General features: G+C 45.6%; 1 protein-coding gene across 1 annotated transcript in view; it reads left to right on the top strand.

Annotated features, from left to right (window-relative positions):
• The window catches only part of LOC133350102 (uncharacterized), a 35,039-nt gene extending 25,212 nt beyond the window's left edge, over positions 1 to 9,827 (top strand). The window contains exons 4-10 of the mRNA XM_061564125.1: positions 986 to 1,188; positions 2,244 to 2,323; positions 4,585 to 4,777; positions 5,386 to 5,562; positions 7,848 to 8,483; positions 9,019 to 9,167; positions 9,370 to 9,827. Coding sequence (XP_061420109.1) covers positions 986 to 1,188; positions 2,244 to 2,323; positions 4,585 to 4,777; positions 5,386 to 5,562; positions 7,848 to 8,483; positions 9,019 to 9,167; positions 9,370 to 9,490 — 1,559 coding nt within the window. The 3' untranslated portion in view covers positions 9,491 to 9,827. The remainder of the gene's footprint in view (positions 1 to 985; positions 1,189 to 2,243; positions 2,324 to 4,584; positions 4,778 to 5,385; positions 5,563 to 7,847; positions 8,484 to 9,018; positions 9,168 to 9,369) is intronic.
• Positions 9,828 to 20,128: the final 10,301 nt, after the last annotated feature.

Here is a 20,128-nt window from a genome sequence, read left to right on the forward strand (position 1 = left end):
TGGCATTAACCTATATCGGGCTTGTTCCTGCACTTTGTTCTGTCACTCCTTTGCCAGTCTCAATGACCGGCCATCTACCCTGCCAAGGACATGTCCGGCCTAAGCCCGCTCTTCTTGGCAGTCACTATGACGTTGACATTTTGTTTCTCGCCGATGCGTTCCTCTGTCCGACTCTCTGTATAATTTACACCATTGGAACCTCCTTTGCCAGTAGCAAAATATGATAATTGTTTTTTTACCCTTTTATCTGGCAACAAAACTGATACCTTTTTTACAAGGAGTCATGTTTGTATTGACCACAATACCTGCGGTCGGAATGCAAACAAAAAACATAACTGATAATGTATGCACTGTCCTTGAAATTGATTGGTCCACACCCGAGACAGCATTTCTTAGAGCCTAGTCTCACATGGTGTTGGACCAGATGACGCCAAAAGGCACACAACTCAAGGACAATGCACCATCAGAGTATGAGAGCTTGGGGTAAACATTTACACCATTGGAACCTCCCTTGCCATTAGCAAAATATGTTTCCAGATAAAAGGGTAAAAAACAATTACCATATTTTGCTACTGGCAAAGGAGGTTCCAATGGTGTAAATGCTTACCCCGAGCTCCCATACTCTGATGGTGCATTGTCCTTGAGTTGTGCGCCTTTTAGCGTCATCTGGTCCAACACCATGTGAGACTAGGCTTTAGGAAAAGCTGTCTCGGGTGTGGACCAATCAATTTCAAGGACAGTGCATACATTACCAGAGTTGTGTTTTTTGTTTGCATTCTGACCGCAGGTATTGTGGTCAATGCAAACATGACTCCTTGTAAAAAGGTGTCAGTTTTGTTAATAGATAAGAGTAAAAAAACAATTATCATATCTCGGTATAATTCCAAGCGTGCCCCCTCTCCAGAAATGAGAGAGCGAAGAACAGTGGGAGAGAAGAATGAGAAACAGGACTAACTCGCGCACTCTTTGTGTTGCCTTCACTTAGGCCCGAGTGTTTCTGAAGCTTCCACGACCCTATCCAGCTCAGCAGCTAAGGGCGCTCATCTCCTCATGCTGCTGGAGACGTCCATGCAGAGTGAAGGCTCAGCTCGGAGTGAACGTGGGGCCAATACTGACAATGTCAGTGTGAGTGGAGCTCAGCAAAATGCCTCAATCACTGAAGACGACTTCTTCGATTCAAGTGATGTTGTGAGTCATAATACTACTGATGCTTCACAGTCCTTGTCATTTTGCAGCTGTGAAGGACCTCCCTGTGATATGTCTGTTGTGGGGGTTATTTGACTGCTTCTTCCCCTCGCTGTTCAGTGTGGGTTGACGTGGAGGCGCAGGACCTTTTCAGATATTGCTTGCCACTGGTGTTAGCCGTGGCCAGGAATCTCACTCACGTCTCCGGGTTCAGAGTGCAGTCCACCCAGTATGCTGCTTCTCCCACCCATGCACTTTTTCTTAACATGAATACCAAGTCATTGACAGCCCTTGGTCAATTCCTTGCTGAATGAAAACCACCTTGTGCAGGATGGTGGAGGGGAGATCCATGACCAATTTTGGATGTTGCTTATCACAAATGTTTTCCGTGGCTGGGAATCGAACTTGAGTTACTGGTTCATAGTGCAGCGCACGATCTGGTATTTAGATGCTATTAGACAATGTATTTGTATTTCACGAATTGGTTCTCAGTGCTGGTAGCAGCTTCGGTTAAAAACAAATACGTATTCATTAGGGCTTGCTTGCTTTGGACTGAATAGAAATTTTGTCTCTAATCTTATGTGTGCGGAGAGTGATGGTGCAGTGGTTAGCACAGTGTGGTTAGCGTTTTTTGAGAGCTTGGATGACTCCATCTCTGCTGAGTCGAATGCATATTCATTGTCGACAAAGGCCAGGCGCCATGGAAATCAGAATTCATTGGTCAATTCCAGACAGATTTATAGTGTGCGTGTGATTGATGGTGGCAGTCTTTCCTAAACTCTGTCTGCTCCTGTGGTTGGCTCCCATCTAATTTGTTAGTTATTATGTTCCCAGTGATTTTCATGAGTAATTTATATCCGTGCAATGAGAGCTTCATGGGTGTGCAGTTATTCAAGTTTGTTTTATCTCCATTTTGAATTGAAGGATTGATCTAAGCATTGCTCCAAGGTAGCGTGTTTGACTCGTTTTATAGTGATGGAGTCAGTCACTTATGAGCCACAGTGTTATTATCATCTCTTCATCTGGATTTGTCAATGGAAGTGACTCTGTCTCCGCAGGCATCTGATCTTTACATCACCTGGCAATGCCTGATAACATCTCTCCGAAGAAACAAAAAATTCATGATCATCAACAAGAGGTACCATTTCTATCGCAATATCAGCAATAAGATGCAAGCTTTATCTCGTATCCTCCATGCTTAATTCACTCTACTCCCCTCAGCGCACTCTCCCACATCTCATCTCTCTCCTCTGCTTCACTTTCTCTCGCCTACAGCAACCAATGCTTCCTGTGAGAACCTTCATTCAAATGTTGCTCAATCGGGGTTGCCCCCTTCGCTGCTGCTGCCCCTATAGTCTGGAGCTATCTTCAACAGCCCATCCCCAATGCTAAGAGCCATCACCTGGTCCAAGTCCAGGCTCTAAGTACTCTACTTTTCTTGCACCTGTGACTGTCTTTGCTGGTGAATTGTATTAATTTACTCTTCTCCCATGAGCTCTGAGCAATGATTACAGTGCTGTAAACATTCTCAATCCCCGTTTATTTTACCTCCCTGGATGCGCGCGTTCCCTGATGTCTGTGCAGCGTCTTGTGGGGAGCGGTAGTACAACTGTTAGCGCACTTCGCTAGGAACCCGTCGACCTGAGTTCGATTCCTGCTCACGGCGACCAACACCAGTGACTATTGTCTGAACCGGTCTTGGGCCTCCCCTAGGTCGACTCAGCCTCAAATTAGTACCTCGTGTGTAAACATCATGACTGGGGAGACAAAGGCGGCTGGGCATGGTGTTGACCTCCCACCTCATGCACCGTGTTGGCCTAACTAGGTGCTTGCACCTCTCATTACGGTTGGCTATGTACGTTGTGAAAGAAATTCAACATACATACATACTTGCTCCAACAGTCTGAAGGGTATACGGGGGTGTTCTTTGTCATGTGCAGCGTCTTGGATTGCGGTCACGTGTGTTCCCCTTCACAGATCCAGAGTGATTTGTGTTTGCTTTGTATGAATGGGATTCACGAATCTGTGTGTTCCAGTCAAAGTGTCTTCTTCCACTGAAGTCACCGCTACTGTAATTCTGTTTTTGAGGTCATCCAGATTAGTCGCTAATGGTGGCACAAAAACACGGTCTTTTGTGCCACTGTGCTCTTTGACATTGGCAGATCAATGCCAAAACTCCGTTGAAACGCACGCTGCACCGCAATTACGGATTTGGTCTTGCTGAACTGCAGAACGCAAAACGCCTTGTATTGCGGGGTCGCCATCTTGCGAATGACTGAGGCTAGGGGCTGTTTGTGCGGTAAGAGAGGCATCTAGCGGTATTCATTTGAAACTCTATGCCCCGCCCTCTCTATGCCCCGCCCTTTCAAGTGTTAAGAGTTTCATTCATGGGCGGTTCGTGGTTGCAGAGATATAGCGATTTAAAATCGGGTCCATATTTTTGAAACACCATGTAAGTTCAAACAACCACCATGACTGACACGGCGTGGGGAGGCTTTCAGCTAGAATGGTGTTTGCAAAAGGCTCGTGTTAGTTTTAATAATGTTATTAATCGTCCATTTTGTTAATAATCAATCAAACTTTTCCTGAGAAGCCTTTACCAGGCGTCCACACATGTGGGGAAGGTGTCGACTTGGGCCTTGTGGTGCAGGCTCTGCGGATCACTCGTAACAATGTGCATCTCCTCGATCATCCACCGCTGCATGAAGGTCGCGCCGTTAGCCATGCTTCATCACGCCGGTCACTGTGAAGTTGGGGTAGCCCAGGATTGATTCAGATATCGCCCGCCACATTTGCGGCAGCCATGGCTGGGAATCGAACATGGGTTGCCAGGTTCGTAGCGCAGTGTGTAAACCGCCACTCCACCCACGTTACCTGTAAACATGGGCGTTTATCAACTTTGTTATCAGATAAACAACGTCATGTGAGTAATTGTGCCCTTCTTACAATTAAGGACTTCCATATACAATAACTAAATACGGTCTACCCTGGATTATCTGGGGTATAAGGGGAGTTGACGCCCGGGTAAAACAAAACACAGATAACGCAAAATGCTTGGGAATGAAGTTTTAAAACACGTTCATTGTGAATTAGGTGAAGACACAAAATGTGGCGTCTGTTTAAATTGCTTTTTAGAGTAATTGGTTTACATACCGATGTATTTTGTGGTCAACTGATATACTGACCTTCGACGAGTGAGGAGCAACTAATATTCAGCTCACGAGTAAAATTGCTTCACTTATGTTTTTCATAAGCTCAGATGCTGTGCAACGCGAATCTTCTGCGTAGGAACAATATCGAGTCGTCAGCAGTGGTTTACCTGGTTCTATCAGCGGGTGTTGGTAATGCCAGCTCTGGTTGCATAAAATCTGATAGAATTCACAGGACTGCTTCTGCCAGTCTGCGTGAGCAGCTGAAAGCCACCGCTCATGCAGAGGGACCCAGGGGCGGCGAGGAAAGCACCACCCAGCTCGACGACAGGAGACGCGCCGAGATTTCTGAGTTGAGGCTGCTGGAGATGCAATACCAGCTGTGCCTGCGGGAATACAACAGAGCGCTGTGCCCCGCTTCAGATGCGCTCAGAGAACAGAGGGTCAGTCATGCGCATCCCTTGCACCCACTCTCTTTTGTGGGTTTGTTAAAGGAGTGGCCCAGGACTTGTTCAGAAATCGCTTGTCACTGATGTCAGCCGTGACTGGGAATCAAACTTTGGTTCTCCAGTTCATAGCTCAGTACATGAACCACGGTGCCATGCCTCAATCTGAATGATGTTAAGAGAATAATCTATTGTGTCAAACCACACTGTGCCACACTTTTCAAGTGAGGTAAAAGTTACATATGTGTGTGTATCTCTTTTGATACCCTATGAAACTGTGTGAATAATAGTTTTTAAAACAGTGAGACTCCCATCAGGGTAGAGCAGTGGCAGGCAACACGCTATGAATACAGCAAACAGAGTTCGATTAGTTTCCGTGGGCAAAATGCGTGGCGAGCGATATATTCTAGCCACTCCTGAGCACTCCCTTCACAATCCTGCGCTGACCGGGGTAGCGAAGTTTAGTGCAACAGACCTTGTAGCCGAAAGCGGCAGGGGGGGCATCATCCAGCAGTGTGTCGATAAAAGGCCGTTCATCACAAACACAAGTGGCTGAGTCGGTATAAGGCTGACGGGTTGGCGTTGTCTGCGCGCGTCTGCTATAGAACTCAGCAGATCGGGAATTTGCGCGCATCGCAGCAATGGCACTGGATCAGCTGCACTGCAATTATCAAAAGATTCAGCGCTTCCTTGAGAACGGGGGCCACCTCGATGCAACAGAGCCCCTCTCCTTCACTCTGCACTCTCCACGCTACTTGATCAAGCCGTACTGTCCCTGGAAGGTGCTGTATTCCCGTTTGCTTTGTGATAGCGTGCAGGTTCCCATATCTGGGCAGCGTGCTCACGATCAACTCCAGTTTGACAGAAGAGGTCTCGCTCCGAATCAGTCGAGCGGCATCTTTTAGTTGGCCACTTAACGCTATGTGGAAGTCATCTGGCCTGTTGCTTCCTACGAAGCTCCGGGTCTTCTTGACCACGTCAGCATTGTCCATCACCGTCGCATGAGGGCCTCCCCACGCCGTCACCACCCTTCGTGGTCTCGTAATGCCGTGCTCCTTCCTGCACGCGAGCTGGTCACATCGCTCCATCTCCGTGGTGGTCCCCTTGAGGGCGTTCTGACAGCTGTGCCCGTTGTCAGGCTCATCCGTCGGGCATTGCCCCTTCTAGCAGAGTATCCTGTAACTGCCATTAACAGTCGATGTGATGTCTCCCATTTGTGTTTGTTGTGTTCTCAAGACCATTTGTCACTCATTCTCTCAGTGTATGTGCAAGTATGCATATCTCCTTGCTTCTCTACGCACGTTTAAGCTTGTGTTCCTTCTCTTTGTCAGTGTTTGTGTGTCCGTACGTCATATTCGGCAGCGCAAACTGATGTAACTTTATTTTGGCACATGATTGCGTTGATTTTCATTGTCAAATTCAGCTTTCCAAAAGCATTACATCCTGTTCTCTTTCACCTCTTTTTGCCATGATTTTGAGCCTGATCAGCTTTCAGTGACCTACTGGCCTACCTGATCCATCCTGGGTTTACCCAAGCTGGATTGTTTATTATTTAAAATCTCAGTCATTAATTTTTTTTATTTGTAACATTCAGTGCCATGAACAGAGTAACCACATTTATATTTATGACACTGACATAGCCTCACAGTCTCAGATGTCTTGCTGTGAGGCAATGGAAATCTCATTCATTAAATCGGCGTCATGCAATGAGGTGAAGAATCCATGGGGGGACGTGACAGCAGCGTCCTCTGTGTGTCAAAGAATGGGTGACGCAGAGATTCTGTTGCAGGGACTTGTCCAAAATTCTTATAAGTGGCAATTCTGTTGCTCATACACTAGGGGGTGCACTCATCCTCACTGCTGTGAGGTGTTAATGTGACACCTAATGTATTACTGTTAGTAGCTCAGCTTATTGAAGAGTATATTTAGTATACTGATGATACTATGTAGTTTATACTTTAGTTGTTTACGTGGTGGTTTAGTTACTGCAGATACATACTATTAACATTCCTTCTCTTTATTAATGCTACCCCTACCCCCTCCCTTTGATGCTGCTAATCCTGCATAATGCACGGGCATAATGACTTTAAACTCCTCGCCAAACTTCCTACGCATTTCACAAGTAGTACTAATCGCATATCTGCATTTCCCATAAATATGCTAAATTCCTCTTGATATGCAAATTATTTTGTCAAGGCGCTCTCCCCCCCTCCATACCCGCTTAAAAAAGACGCTCTAAGCCTGGGGTGTCATTCAGACTCTGTCTCCTTGACAGACCTGTTCTTCACCTGAGGGACGGCTGCTTGCGTTGTGGCCGAAACGTCGTGAGAATTATTTTATTATGTTTTATTTTTATTATTTCCAATCTACGTGACTTTACCGAAAGAACCAAGAAGAAGAGGGTCTAAAATACTCAACAACATACAAATAACATACCAGAACAAGACAGAGAGAGACCAAGGCGGAGTAAACGCACGTTGGCAGGCGGGTGTGTTGTAATAACTGGCAAGCGCTGCTCGGCTCAGAGCGCCTCACTCTCATTGGCTCAGCGAATATAAACAAAGATGGCATTGGGTGCTTTTCCTTGGCCAGCGCTGCGTGTTTTCCCTCGTCAGCAACTTTTAAGAGTTTACATTTTTTAAGTAGCATTTTTTTCCAGGACAAAGAGTGGTGTAACAGAATCGGCCTTCTACCGGGTAGCGCTAAGCGAGGTCTGCCTGTATTTTGAATTATCAGAGCAGGAATTTAGTGAAATTAAGAGCAAAACCAAACTACTTTTATTTGTCTAATAAATATGATTGGTGGCCAGGCAAAGACCATCAACTCGAGAACCCAGTTTAATCGCTGGCGGTTGAAGCCGATGTTTGCACCTAGGGTCTTAAGTGGCGTTGGCACAGACACTATGTCCTCTGAGCCACCATAATTAAGCCTTTTCAGTCTTACATTTACAGTGGTTTGCAGTTGAATATTTTCCCGAAATAAAATTTTCATGGTGATCCTCTTGTAATAAGTGACGTAGAAGTGCATTTCGTTTCAATTCAATGTTTTTTTGGTTTTGTTTCTGTAGGTGCTCTTCGGGACAGACCACTACTCTGACTCTTTCTCAGAAACACAACCTAAAGGAGAGGTTGTAGAGATACTGGACAGTAATTACGCAGACAAAGCAGCACCAGGGGTGCTGCAGCTGGGAATCCAGCAGCCTGGTGCAATGCCTCAGTGTGGCGCCATCTCACGTGCTTCCATTGTACTCGAGCAGCCGATTCAATTGGTGTTTGAAACCAAGACCCAGGAACCAGTGTTTGGCCAAAACTGTTCCGCTGTCCATAGCTCTCCGGGAGACGGCGAGCTCGCGTCGCCGTCGAGCCACCGCCATCTCGGATTTCCCGCCACCGCGCCTACCTCGACCCAATCGAGCTATTTCACGCTGGCGCGACCCAAGTCCTACATGGCGTCCCCATGGGAAACGATCACCCAGAGCGAAACTCAACCTGAAGATGCCCGTGCTGTCGCTGTCACAGCCGCTGCCGCTATTGCTGCCGTGGATTCAAAGCCCAATTCGGCAGAATGGGCCACTGCAGCTACTTGCAGTGGTGGTCAGCCGGACAAATCAGGAGACCCAGGGAACAACAGTGGTGGGATTCTGAAGCAGAGGCTCGGTGTGCAGCAGGAACATGTAGAAGTGGACATCGCAGACACCAACACGGTGCCAATAACCTCACTCTCATTACTGCGCGGGGCGGGGGTGGTTTGTGTGACTAAACTCATTGGGCGGTGCGGAGTGGGGGGTAGGGGGAGCCAGGATCGATTAAAATATAATTCGCTGCTGATTATTGCCGTGGACAGGAATTTACTTTGGATCGTTGGGATCATAGCTCAGTGAGCTAACCGCTCTGCCACCGCTCCGCGTAGAGAGGCGCAGGGAAGAGAGAGGAGCCACAGGGAGGGTTTTGCTGGGAGACACCACGTAAGAAATCTCCGCCACACTCTGACACAAGCCCACTGCTCTGTTAGATTCTACTTCTGTCTCATCGCATGACACCGACAGCAAGGGTAAACTATATGAGAGAAAACACAACTTTATATGATGCACTTATAATGAACCATCTTTACGAGGTTCACTCGACCCCCTCCGCTATGGACGGATGAACAAAGCTAACGTGCAGCTCACTTATAGAGCAGCAGCGTTGGGCATTGCCTGAGCAGGCGCCTGTGAACCCCCAGCCACTTGCTGTGTTTAGGGTGAGAGCGGAGGGCTTGTTCCGGCCCCAGGAGCGGCCGTCCTTCCTCCGGACCCAACCGCCAGCCCTGCAGCCACTGGCGCCGGCGTGAGTGACGGCGTGAGGCGGCTGCTGCTGTTGCTACACCAGCAGCATCCCTACCACACCAGGTCGGTGGCCACTGCCGTGTGGGCGCAGTCTTCCATTTCGCGGTGGCATTTGTAAAGCGACGGAGTTTACAACTGTGTGTGTGTCGGCGGGAGAGATGTTTCTCACTTGAGCAGCAGTAGCAGCAGCGCTGACGGTTGCATTTGCAATGTGGAAAGCATTTTGCTCTCCAGTGGAACATCGTGACCCTTGTTTGTTGCTCAGTGCACAGATCATTGAGGTTCTGAAGAAAGCCCAGGTTGCATACGGAAGTCACTTCAGCAGCCAGTCCATCCGCGCCATCGTGGAGTTCGTGTCCTTCGCCTTGTCCAGCCAGAGGCCGTAGCGGCAGCAAACGGTCCGCTCACTGGAGGAAGCTTCCTCTCGTGCGCCGCCTATGGCTGCCTCTCTCCACAGAATGAATGCACCCACATATAGCGTGCAGGGTCTTTAGATGCGGTCACAAAGTATTCGCTGTGATTGTGTTGTTTCCTAAATTCAGCAATCTTGCCTACATCAGTATCTGTGCTTAGTCTACAATGATTAACCATTTCAGATAACCAGTGATAATTGTTGTGAAATGAATGTAGTTAATGGAAATTAGAGTATAGTATACATATTTAAAAAAATCTAATTTTAGAGATGGAAGGGGGGCTGTGATCGGCACTTGAGCCGAATCTGGGTTTCATCTGCTTGTAGTTCTCAAGTTTAGTGTACTTCTTGGTTCTTTTGGTAAAGTCACGTAGAAGGGAAATAATAAAATAATAAAAATAAAACATAAAATAATTCTCACGACGTTTCGGCCACAACGCAAGCAAGCCGTCCTCAGGTGAAGAACAGGTCTGTCGGAAAAACAGCGTCTGAATGAACACCGCCAGGCTTGGCAGCGTATACTTAAGCTGGGTTGGAGGGGGGAAGGGACGCCTTGACAAAGGAATTTGCATATCAAGAGGAATTTAACATATTTATGGGAAATGCAGAAATGGGATTAGTCACTACTTGTGGAATGCGTAGGAGGTGAGGGGGGGGTTCAAAGTCATATTATGCCTGTGCATTATGCAGGATTAGCAGCATCAAAGGGAGGGAGTAGGGTTAGCATTAATAAAGGGAAGGAATGTTAATAGTATGGAGCAGCAGCAACTAAACCACCACGTAAAAAACTAAAATATAAACTACATCAGTATCATCAATATACTAAATATACTCTCCAATAAGCTGAGCTACTAACAGTAAGTCATACATTACAATTCTATGTCGCAAAAAGTATAATATGCCTCCAGCTAAACTTTTTTCTCTTACATCACACGGGTCTACCCCGTACTATATACTGCCATAGACAAACCCAACATTAAATTATATACTGTATTACTGTACACCACCCTATACCTTAGACTATACATTGTAATATTACACTATGTATTATTCTCCCCACCCTACTGTATACCACACTGCTATATATTCACTATACAATTCCGATACTATATATTACCTTATACATTATGTTAAACATTACACTTTTATACTATTTATTATACAATCTGCTATACACTATACCATTGACCGTCGTGTGAAAGGTACTAAGAGGAAGCAACGAAATATGTCAATGGCAGCAAAGAATCCATTCCCTGTGGAGAATAAAAGATATATAGTCAATGCCAGTGAGTGGACTGCGGTCTGAAAGTCACCGTAAACGTGAACACAATCAGTTAAGATCCGAAATGGTTTATTACTTCTTCCAATGATTTCTGAGCCAGAATCCATCTTCTCGGTTGAAATTGTCTCCTGGATTCTGGCTCAGCAATCATTGGAAGGACGTAATAAACCATTTAGGATCCTAACTGATTGTGTTCACGTTTACGGTGAACTTCAGACCACAGTCCACTCGCTGGCATTGACTATATATCTTTTATAATCCGCAGGGAATGGAATCTTTTCTCCGCTGCAAGTCTCCTACCAACACTCTCTCCTTGACATTTTTCGTTGCTTCTTCTTAGTAGCTGTCACGCGACGGTCAATGGTATAGTGTATAGCAGATTGTATAATAATAAATAGTATAAAAGTGTAATGTTTAATATAATGTATAAGGTAATATATAGTACCGTAATTGTATAGTGAATATACAGCAGTGTGGTATACAGTAGGGTGGGTAGAATAACACAGTGTAATATTACAATGTATAGTCTAAGGTATAGGGTGGTGTATAGTAATACAGTATGTAATTTAATGTTGGGTTTGTCTATGGCAGTATATAGTACAGGATAGACCCGTGTGATGTAAGAGAACAAAGTTTAGCTGGAGGCATATTATACTTTTTGCAACATAGAATTGTAATGTATTACTTACTGTTAGTAGCTCAGCTTATTGGAGAGTATATTTAGTATATTGATGATACTGATGTAGTTTATATTTTAGTTTTTTACGTGGTGGTTTAGTTGCTGCAGCTCCATACTATTAACATTCCTTCCCTTTATTAATGATAACCCTACTCCATCCCTTTGATGCTGCTAATCCTGCATAATGCACGGGCATAATAACTTTGAAACCCCCCACCTACGCATTCCACAAGTAGTGACTAATCCCATATCTGCATTTCCCATAAATATGCTAAATTCCTCTTGATATGCAAATTCCTTTGTCAAGGCGGTCTTCCCCCTTCCAACCCAGCTTAAATATACGCTGCCAAGTGGTGGTGTTTCATTCAGACGCTGTCTTTCCGACAGACCTGTTCTTCACCTGAGGGACGGCTGCTTGCGTTGTGGCCGAAACGTGAGAATTATTTTATTATGTTTTATTTTTATTTTATTATTTCCCTTCTACGTGACTTTACCAAAAGAACCAAGAAGATGAATCCCTGCAGTCACGAAAGCTTTAAATCGAAGTTTAGTGATTTAAACGTCTCAGCCTGGTCACCAAAGTTGTTTTTGTCACAGGGGACAGGAACTCGGTGGGACAGTACAGATGGGGACAGGCACATTAGGACGAGGAGGGGTTTGCAACGTAGAAGGGGTGTGGATGCACTGGGATAACGTGTAGAGGACGGGAGCACCTGAGGACTCTATGGGGGCGGAGAGATTGGCAGGACCAGGGTAAAACGTAGAATAGGGGAAGGGGGACCAAGGGAAGGGGATGGCATGGGTAGAGACGGCAGCCGCAAGGAAAGATTTTAGTTTCATGCTGCCGATCAGCACGTGGACAATGTTGAGGATGGGTATGGGTAGCGGGTGGCACACAGCACACTGATCGATGCAATGCGCATTATTTCTCTGCTGATACAGTTTATGTTTAACTTTGTTAATAAACCCGCCCAACGTTTAAAGAGAAGACTTTTGTGTTGTCCGAGGTCACCTCGCCAACCTCTTTACACTGGTGGCAGTGGTGTCTTAACAACCCCATGCACTACCACGCGGGCAACATGGACGGACGACCATTGCACCGCCGAAGAAAATTGAAACCAGCGACATGATGGGGACGGACAAGCGGCAGAGGGAAGAACCATCCACCAGGCCACCGAGGCCCCCACTATCGCTGTGTATATCTCCGGTGCGACCTATTTTGGTGACCCCACAATAGCTTTAAGAACTTCTGACCTGCCTGGCCTGGTTCATTCCATCATTGGACACGCTCACCACTCACACTCACAATGCTCACCATACACGCTCACCATACACGCTCACCTCGCTCGGAACAAGCCTCACCTCGGGCCTGCACTGCAGGCTATAAGAATCAATTCCGCCAGCATGTGGAAATTTATCATTCTTCCCAAAATCCATAAAGAAGGCACCCCGCTACGACCCACTGTGTGGACGATCAACTCTCCTACCTACAAACTAGCCCGTTTTCTATCAGATACTCTGCTTCCCTTCACAGGCAAGACCTCTTCGGCAGTACTCAACTCAACCAATTAGTCTCTATGGTCAAGGACATGGTACTATCTCCTGATGACATCCTCGTCAGTTTTGATGTAGTATCTCTGTTTACCAAAGTCCCAGTGCCTGACACCCTAACAATAATTGAGGACTTGGTCCAACATGGATTGAATTCGGATGTACCTGCGCTGGTTAGGCATTGCCTCGCCAACACTTATTTTACCTGGAATGGCACCTTCTACAAACAGGATGAGGGTACCCCTATGGGCTCCCCCTTGTCACCAGTGATAGCCAATATGTTCATTGAAAAGTTTGAATCAGACGCCATCCAGACATCCACCCTGCGTCCTTCCCTGTGGAAGAGGCATGTGGATGACACTTTCGTCATTTGGCCACATGGCCTCCCAGCATTGAACCACTTCTTGGACCACATCAATTCCAGACACCCATCAGATTCACCATGGAAGTGGAGAAAGATGGCAAACTAACATTCTTAGATATTCTGTTTGAGAGGAGACCTGACGAATCCTTGGGACATTCTGTCTACAGAAAAGCCACCCACACATATTCCTACTTGAAACCTGATTCCCACCACCACCCATCTCAAAATAATTAAAACGCTATACCACAGCTCATGGCATTTCTGACCAACACCACCTGGCCAGTGAATTAAGACGTACATCGGGCCCTCAGGATGAACGGATACTCTGACCGCACCATCCACCAAGCTGTTTCTCCCACCATACAGAAACAGCCACATGAAACTCCGATCAAAACTATCACGTTGCCATACATAGCAGGCGTGACCAAAAAGATCCCCACAATTCTAAACAAACATAAGATCCAAGTCCGATTCAGTACAGTGCATAAAATCCGTGATCTTATTCCGTCTGTGAAAGATGTCATCCCTTACTTGCAATACCCTGGAGTCTATAAACTGAGTTGCAGCTGTGGTGACTGTTACATTGGGGAAACGAAACGTCATGTCTCTGATCGTGTTCGCGAGCACAATTCAGATCTGAAACATGGCAAAATTGAGTCTTCCGCCATTGCCGATCATTGCTACAACGCGGTGGGCTCTCATGATATTGTTTTTTTCCGAGACCAAGGTGCTCTGCAAACCCTCTGCTACCATCAAATGTTTGTACACGAAGCCATCCAGATATACAAACAGACATAATTTCAACCGTGATGATGGGTACAAACTGACTAATCATTGGAAAGATGTTATTAACCATGCAAAAAAGATTTAACTACACATTTTTGGACCATCTTATTTGACAGATACTATTCTACTTTACCGAGTGTTAACATCCCCAGCGTTTAACAGTACTCTCCTTTTTTGTATTTGTATTCTCAACCAACACTGGGTAAAACAACAACACGTGCATTGTCGCTCTGTGCACATGTTCTCTTTTAGCCCCGCCCCCCCATACGTTCCATTCATTGGCTACCACATTCTGTATGGTGGGAGAAACAGCTTGGCGGATGGTGCGGTCAGAGTATCCGTTCATCCAGAGGGCCCGATGTCCATGTCTTAGTTCACTGGCCAGGTGGTGTTGGTCAGAAATGCCATGAGCTCTGTGGTATAGCGTTTTGATGAGATAATTATTTTGAGATGGGTGGTGGTGGGAATCAGGTTTCAAGTAGGAATCTGTGTGGGTGGCTTTCCTGTAGACAATGTCCCTCCTCCCCCCTTAACTTGTATTTAAGAACTTGTACCTTGGAATGTTTTGCCTCACTTGATACAGTAAATCTAGCTGTGACGGTCCCACCTGATGACGGAGACTTGTGTTGCCTCCGAAACGTCGTGATTTATTATTTTATTTCTATGATTACTTTTATGAATTTTAATTACATTTTTTTCCTACGTGACTTTACCGAAAAAACCTAAGAGTATGAATCCTTGCAGTCACGAAAGCTTCAAATCTAGAATTCATAATTCGATTAAAACTGCGATCTGAGAGCTCGTATTCATCAGTCTGCTCCACTCTGATGGGCACGTGGTATGTGCCGGACCACTGCCCTGTCAATCATTGCCATCATCGCTCAGCAGCTCGTGGTGACCACCTGATCATTCCACACACTCAGCGAGATTTGAACCTCGCAGCTTTGCGTTCAGCAGTCAATTGGCCTGGAACTCATCTCCTCACCCACCTACTTTACCTACTCAGCAGTCCCATCGGCCTGGAACTTATTGCCGCTTCACAATGTTTAAAACTCTACAGATATTTAACAATTTCAGGAGAATATGCAAAGCAGAACTGTTGAATAGAGCTTACAACGTATGAATATTGCGCACTCGTGATAACCTAGGTTATAAGAGTTGCGTGTTTATAAGTGTGCTTACTAAATATACTTAGAGCTGTCCTCGCCACGGGGAATTACTTTACGTCCACGGGGGAACATTGCCTCGCCCGAGCAGTGCTCAAGGATACAAGAGCATTCAGTGGCTCTGGACCCAGACTTCAGGTACCCGAATGTATGTACAGTATGGTGAGCTTATTTTGCACAATACGTAGCCAGCCGTGCTGATAGGTGCTGCTCATGCTGCGAGAAGAAGCGCTTGAGAGGCCTTCCAGCAGGAGTTCTGTAGACATCTCCCGTGTGGCCTCTTAACAGTAAACATTAAAATATTGGTGATTTTTCTCGGAGAAACCCAACATATCCATTTCATTTTATGGTCAAAATCTGAAAAATTATACTCTTTATTTTGAATTTAATACGGAATTTATACCAAGCATTGAAAAAAATTGGTAACATTTTTTGTCTCTTTTTAATATGAAATCTGATTTAATACCAAGCTGTGATAGTAAATGTACGATATCCCCTAACCGCACCATAACCCCTCACAACTAAACCCTAACCAAAATAACTAATTCCTACTCCTTTAACCCTAGCCTAATCCTAAACCCCTACCCTAACCATACAATTAAATGTGAATTGACTGCATGGCTTGTGTCTCCAAGATAAGGATGTCACTATGGTCAAAGGCGTTGATGTCACCACCACTGCCGCTGCATCTCGCCAACCCTCGCCATCACCCTCTTGCTCGACCCAACAGCTGCTGCTGAATAGGGGACGAGCAGCCACTTCCAACATCAGCCTTGACGGTCTCCCACCATCAGCACTCCGCCCTTCCCCTTGGTCGTGGTATTCTCACAGAGTGTGGCGTTGTACAGTTTGGGTTTACCAACAAAGCATCTCTGATCGAGATTAGAAGTTTTCGTGACTGCAGGGATCCATACTCTTTGATTCTTTCGGTAAAGTCACGTAGGTATAAAATAAATTAAATCACGACGTTTCGGGTGCAACACAAGCGTCAGGTGGGGCAACCACAAACCACATACTGTACAACAACAAAATCCAGGACCTTAATGATGGCAGCTACACCAAAATCAACAAAGATCCTACTAACAGCCTGACTACAAAAAACAATATCATTACTAGTTCGACTTCTCTAATCGAACCAGTCAAACGGCTCTCCCTAAAACCTGCTGCTAGACCACCCAGATTCTATGGTCTTCCTAAGATCCATAAAGAATGCACACCACTTTGACCCATCGTTTCCACTATCAACTCACCTACCTACAAGCTGGCCTGTTTTCTGTCTGATACCTTGCTTCCATTCACTGGCAAGACTACCTCAGAAGTCCATAACTTAGCTCACTTGGTCTCTCGAATCGAGGGCATTTCACTATCCCCAGATTTTCTCGTCAGCTTTGATGTGGTTTCTCTGTTCACCAAGGTTCCTGTGCCTGACACCTTAGCAATAATTGAAGATTTAGTCCAATATGGACTGAACCCTGATGTTCCTACTCTGGTTAGGCACTGCCTTACCAACACTTCACCTGGAATGGTACTTTCTACAAAATGAAGGTACACCCATGGGTTTCCCCTTATCTCCAGTGATAGCAAATGTTTTCATGGAGAAATCTGAAACAGATACCATCCAGACATCCACCCTACGTCCTTCCTTGTGGAAGAGATATGTGGATGACACTAGTCATTTGGCCACATGGCCTGCCAGCCATTGAACCGATTTCTCAACCACATTAATTCCATACACCCATCCATCAAATTCACCATGGAAGTGGAGAAGGATGGTAAGCTACCATTCCTGGATGTTTTGTCTCTTTGGGACGTTGTCTACAGAAAAGCCACCCACACAGATTCCTATCTGAAACCTGATTCCCACCACCATATGGCAGAGAAGAATTCCCTCCATAGGGACCACTGAATTTCTGACCAACACCACCTAGCCAGTGAACTGGAACACATAGACCAGGCCTTTAAGATGCATGGATATTCGGACCGTATTATCCGCAAAGCGGTTTCTCCAACCATGGACAAACAGCCCCCTGAGATGCCGATCAAAACGTTACCATACATAGCAGGCGTTACCAAAAAAATTAAACACAAGATCCAGGTCCGATTCAGTACAGTACACAATCCGTGATCTAATCCCATCTGTGAAGGATGTCATTCCTGACATGCAATATCCTGGAGTCTACAAACTAAGTTGCACCTGTGGTGATTGTTACATTGGGGAAACGAAACGACATGTCTCGGACAGTGTTCGCGAGCACAAGGCAGATCTGAAACATGGCAGGACGAATACCTCCGCCGTGGCTGACCATTGCTATAACGCTATGGGCTCTCATGATATTGTTTTTTCCGAGACCAAGGTACTCTGCAAACCTTCGGGCTACTATCAAAGGGTTGTTTATGAAGCCATCCAGATATATAAACAGAGACATACCTTCAACTGAGAAGATGGATAGAAATTGGGCAATCATTTAAAGGATGTTATTAACCAGGTAAAACCTTAAATGCTTTATGGTGTTGCCTTCATATCTGCATCTCCTGTTGCTTCAGCTCCCCACTCCCAGCCCCGCTCTCTTCCCCTCCCCACCCCCCGACATTTTGTCTCTGCTCGCCCTTTAATCTCTTCTTGCTGCTCTTCACTCCGCAGCGCTCCACCCCCCCTACTTCAAACCCCCCGTCTCTCCTCCCTGCTCCTCCCCCCTCTATTGCCCATATAGCCTCTTGTTACAGCAGCCCTTTTGCCCACTTCAGCAATTGTTTCTTGCTGTGGTTGTTCCACCTGATAACGGACGCTTGTGTTACGCCCAAAACGTCGTGATTTAATTTATTTTATACCTACGTGACTTTACCGAAAGAACCAAAAGAGTAAAGCATCTCTGGCTTTTTCCCATTTTGGTGAAATGCTCTGGCATCCAATGTCCGATGCTACTCCAGGTCTTGCCGTTGACTTTCAATATTCCTCTTGGATCTATTTTGCTCTTTTTTATACTCATGTCCTCCGTTTACCCGACAGCGCAATCGGGATACAATTGTGAAAAGGCATGAGTAAATATATGAAAAAGACAACTTCCACACTGAGCGAAGACCCCGGGGGCCAGGCCAGGACACGTTGGCAGGACTGTGTCGCTCGGCTGGCCTGGGAACCCTGGGAATTCCCCAGGAAGAGCTAGAGTCTGTTGCCAGGGAAAGGGATGTCTGGACCGCCCTACTCGACAAGCTGCCGCCGCGACCCTCACTAGGACAAGCGGACTGAGAAACGAACACTTGCACAACACATAGAACATAATACAAGTTGCTTTTAACGTCATGATTTTGCATGAGTAACTTGCACCAGATTTGTTTGTAGAGGCACTAACATTAGTTTTAATATTTTATTTTGGTAATGATGCACCAGATATATTTTATAGCAATTGCCACCTGAAATTGTTGCTGCTCAATTTTCTATTGCAAACGTGTCTGATCGATTCCCCCCTAGTGGGTAACTGGGCATCGCTGAAAAATCTTCATATCCCATCGGAATCCTTCAGGATAAATATTCTGATTCTGAATCCGATCAGATAAAATGCGCATACGTCAAGGTTTTGTGCAATGAAGACGTATTCAACTTTTTTTGACATCTCTTATATGTATCTAAAGCGATTGGTGAACTGTTAAATCGATAGTCAAAGCTGGAATTTTGCCAAATCAAGTGCAAAACCAAAATGTGTTTTTTGTTGACCGGGCTGAGACCATAAACTCGCAGTCCTTGAGAAGCCGCATTTATTATGTTTGGATGGTTGAAGCCTCGACTCGAAGCCAATATTTCAGCTGTGCCAGCTCGGCACTGATTTGAGATACCCAGCCCTTTCCAGCAAAGTTATTTTTAAACTGTGTTAATTAACTAAACACAACTCTATTGTCACACTACCAACTGTCATACCAAGTCGCTACAGTTGTTCACAGTAAATGTCTTGCCAGTGACCTGCCCTAACATTGCTCGAGTTTTCAGTTTTAAGAAATGAAATGCATTGTTTCTGGATTCTGTTGCTCTTCCATATTATGAACATTTCACTAATTGAAAGGAGAAAGCCCAGAAGGATGTTGGGAATATATAGCAAAGGAAGCAGAATGATGAAGTTAAGACCCATAGCAGAGGTCATTGATATCTTCAAAGGCTAAACTTAGATGGTTTGGAGATGTGTTGAGATCAGGAAGATGCAATTAAGGGCTATGAAGATGAAAACTGATCCAACGTTTAATATAATTTCAATAATGTACTAGCTTTACTAACCGGCTTCGCCCAGGGCTTGGATTAACCACGCCTGGTCGCCTTTGTCTCCCCAGTGGCGATGTTCACACCACACCAGTTAATTGTTCGAGGCTGAGTCTACCTAGGGGAGACCCAGGACCGGATCAAATAATCGTCACCGATGGTGGCCGTGAGGGGGAATCGAACTCGGGTCGCCGGGTTCGTAGCGCAGCGCGCTAACCACTACACTACACTGGGTTACGCTTCTGCATGCGCGGGTCACATGACAGATTTGACGTCACAGCTCACTTGCCTTGCAAAAAATATACGTATGCATTATTTAGCTCCCCCACCCAAAAAAAAAAAAAGTGTATTTTCATAATTGTTGCATGGTGTACAGTCTGGAAAGTACCCACATGGCAAATTTCCAGTTTGTTGCATGTCGGGAAGTACGCTAAACATTTTGAATAGACACACATTCACAACTTTGCCTTTTATATATATGGAGATTACTTCATTGAAGATTAGTAATGTATTATCGCTTATGCCTGATGCCAACTGA

This window comes from Lethenteron reissneri, chromosome 32, assembly GCF_015708825.2.
Source record: "Lethenteron reissneri isolate LAM-NWPU_2019-01 chromosome 32, ASM1570882v1, whole genome shotgun sequence".
In the NCBI taxonomy this organism is placed as follows: domain Eukaryota; kingdom Metazoa; phylum Chordata; class Hyperoartia; order Petromyzontiformes; family Petromyzontidae; genus Lethenteron; species Lethenteron reissneri.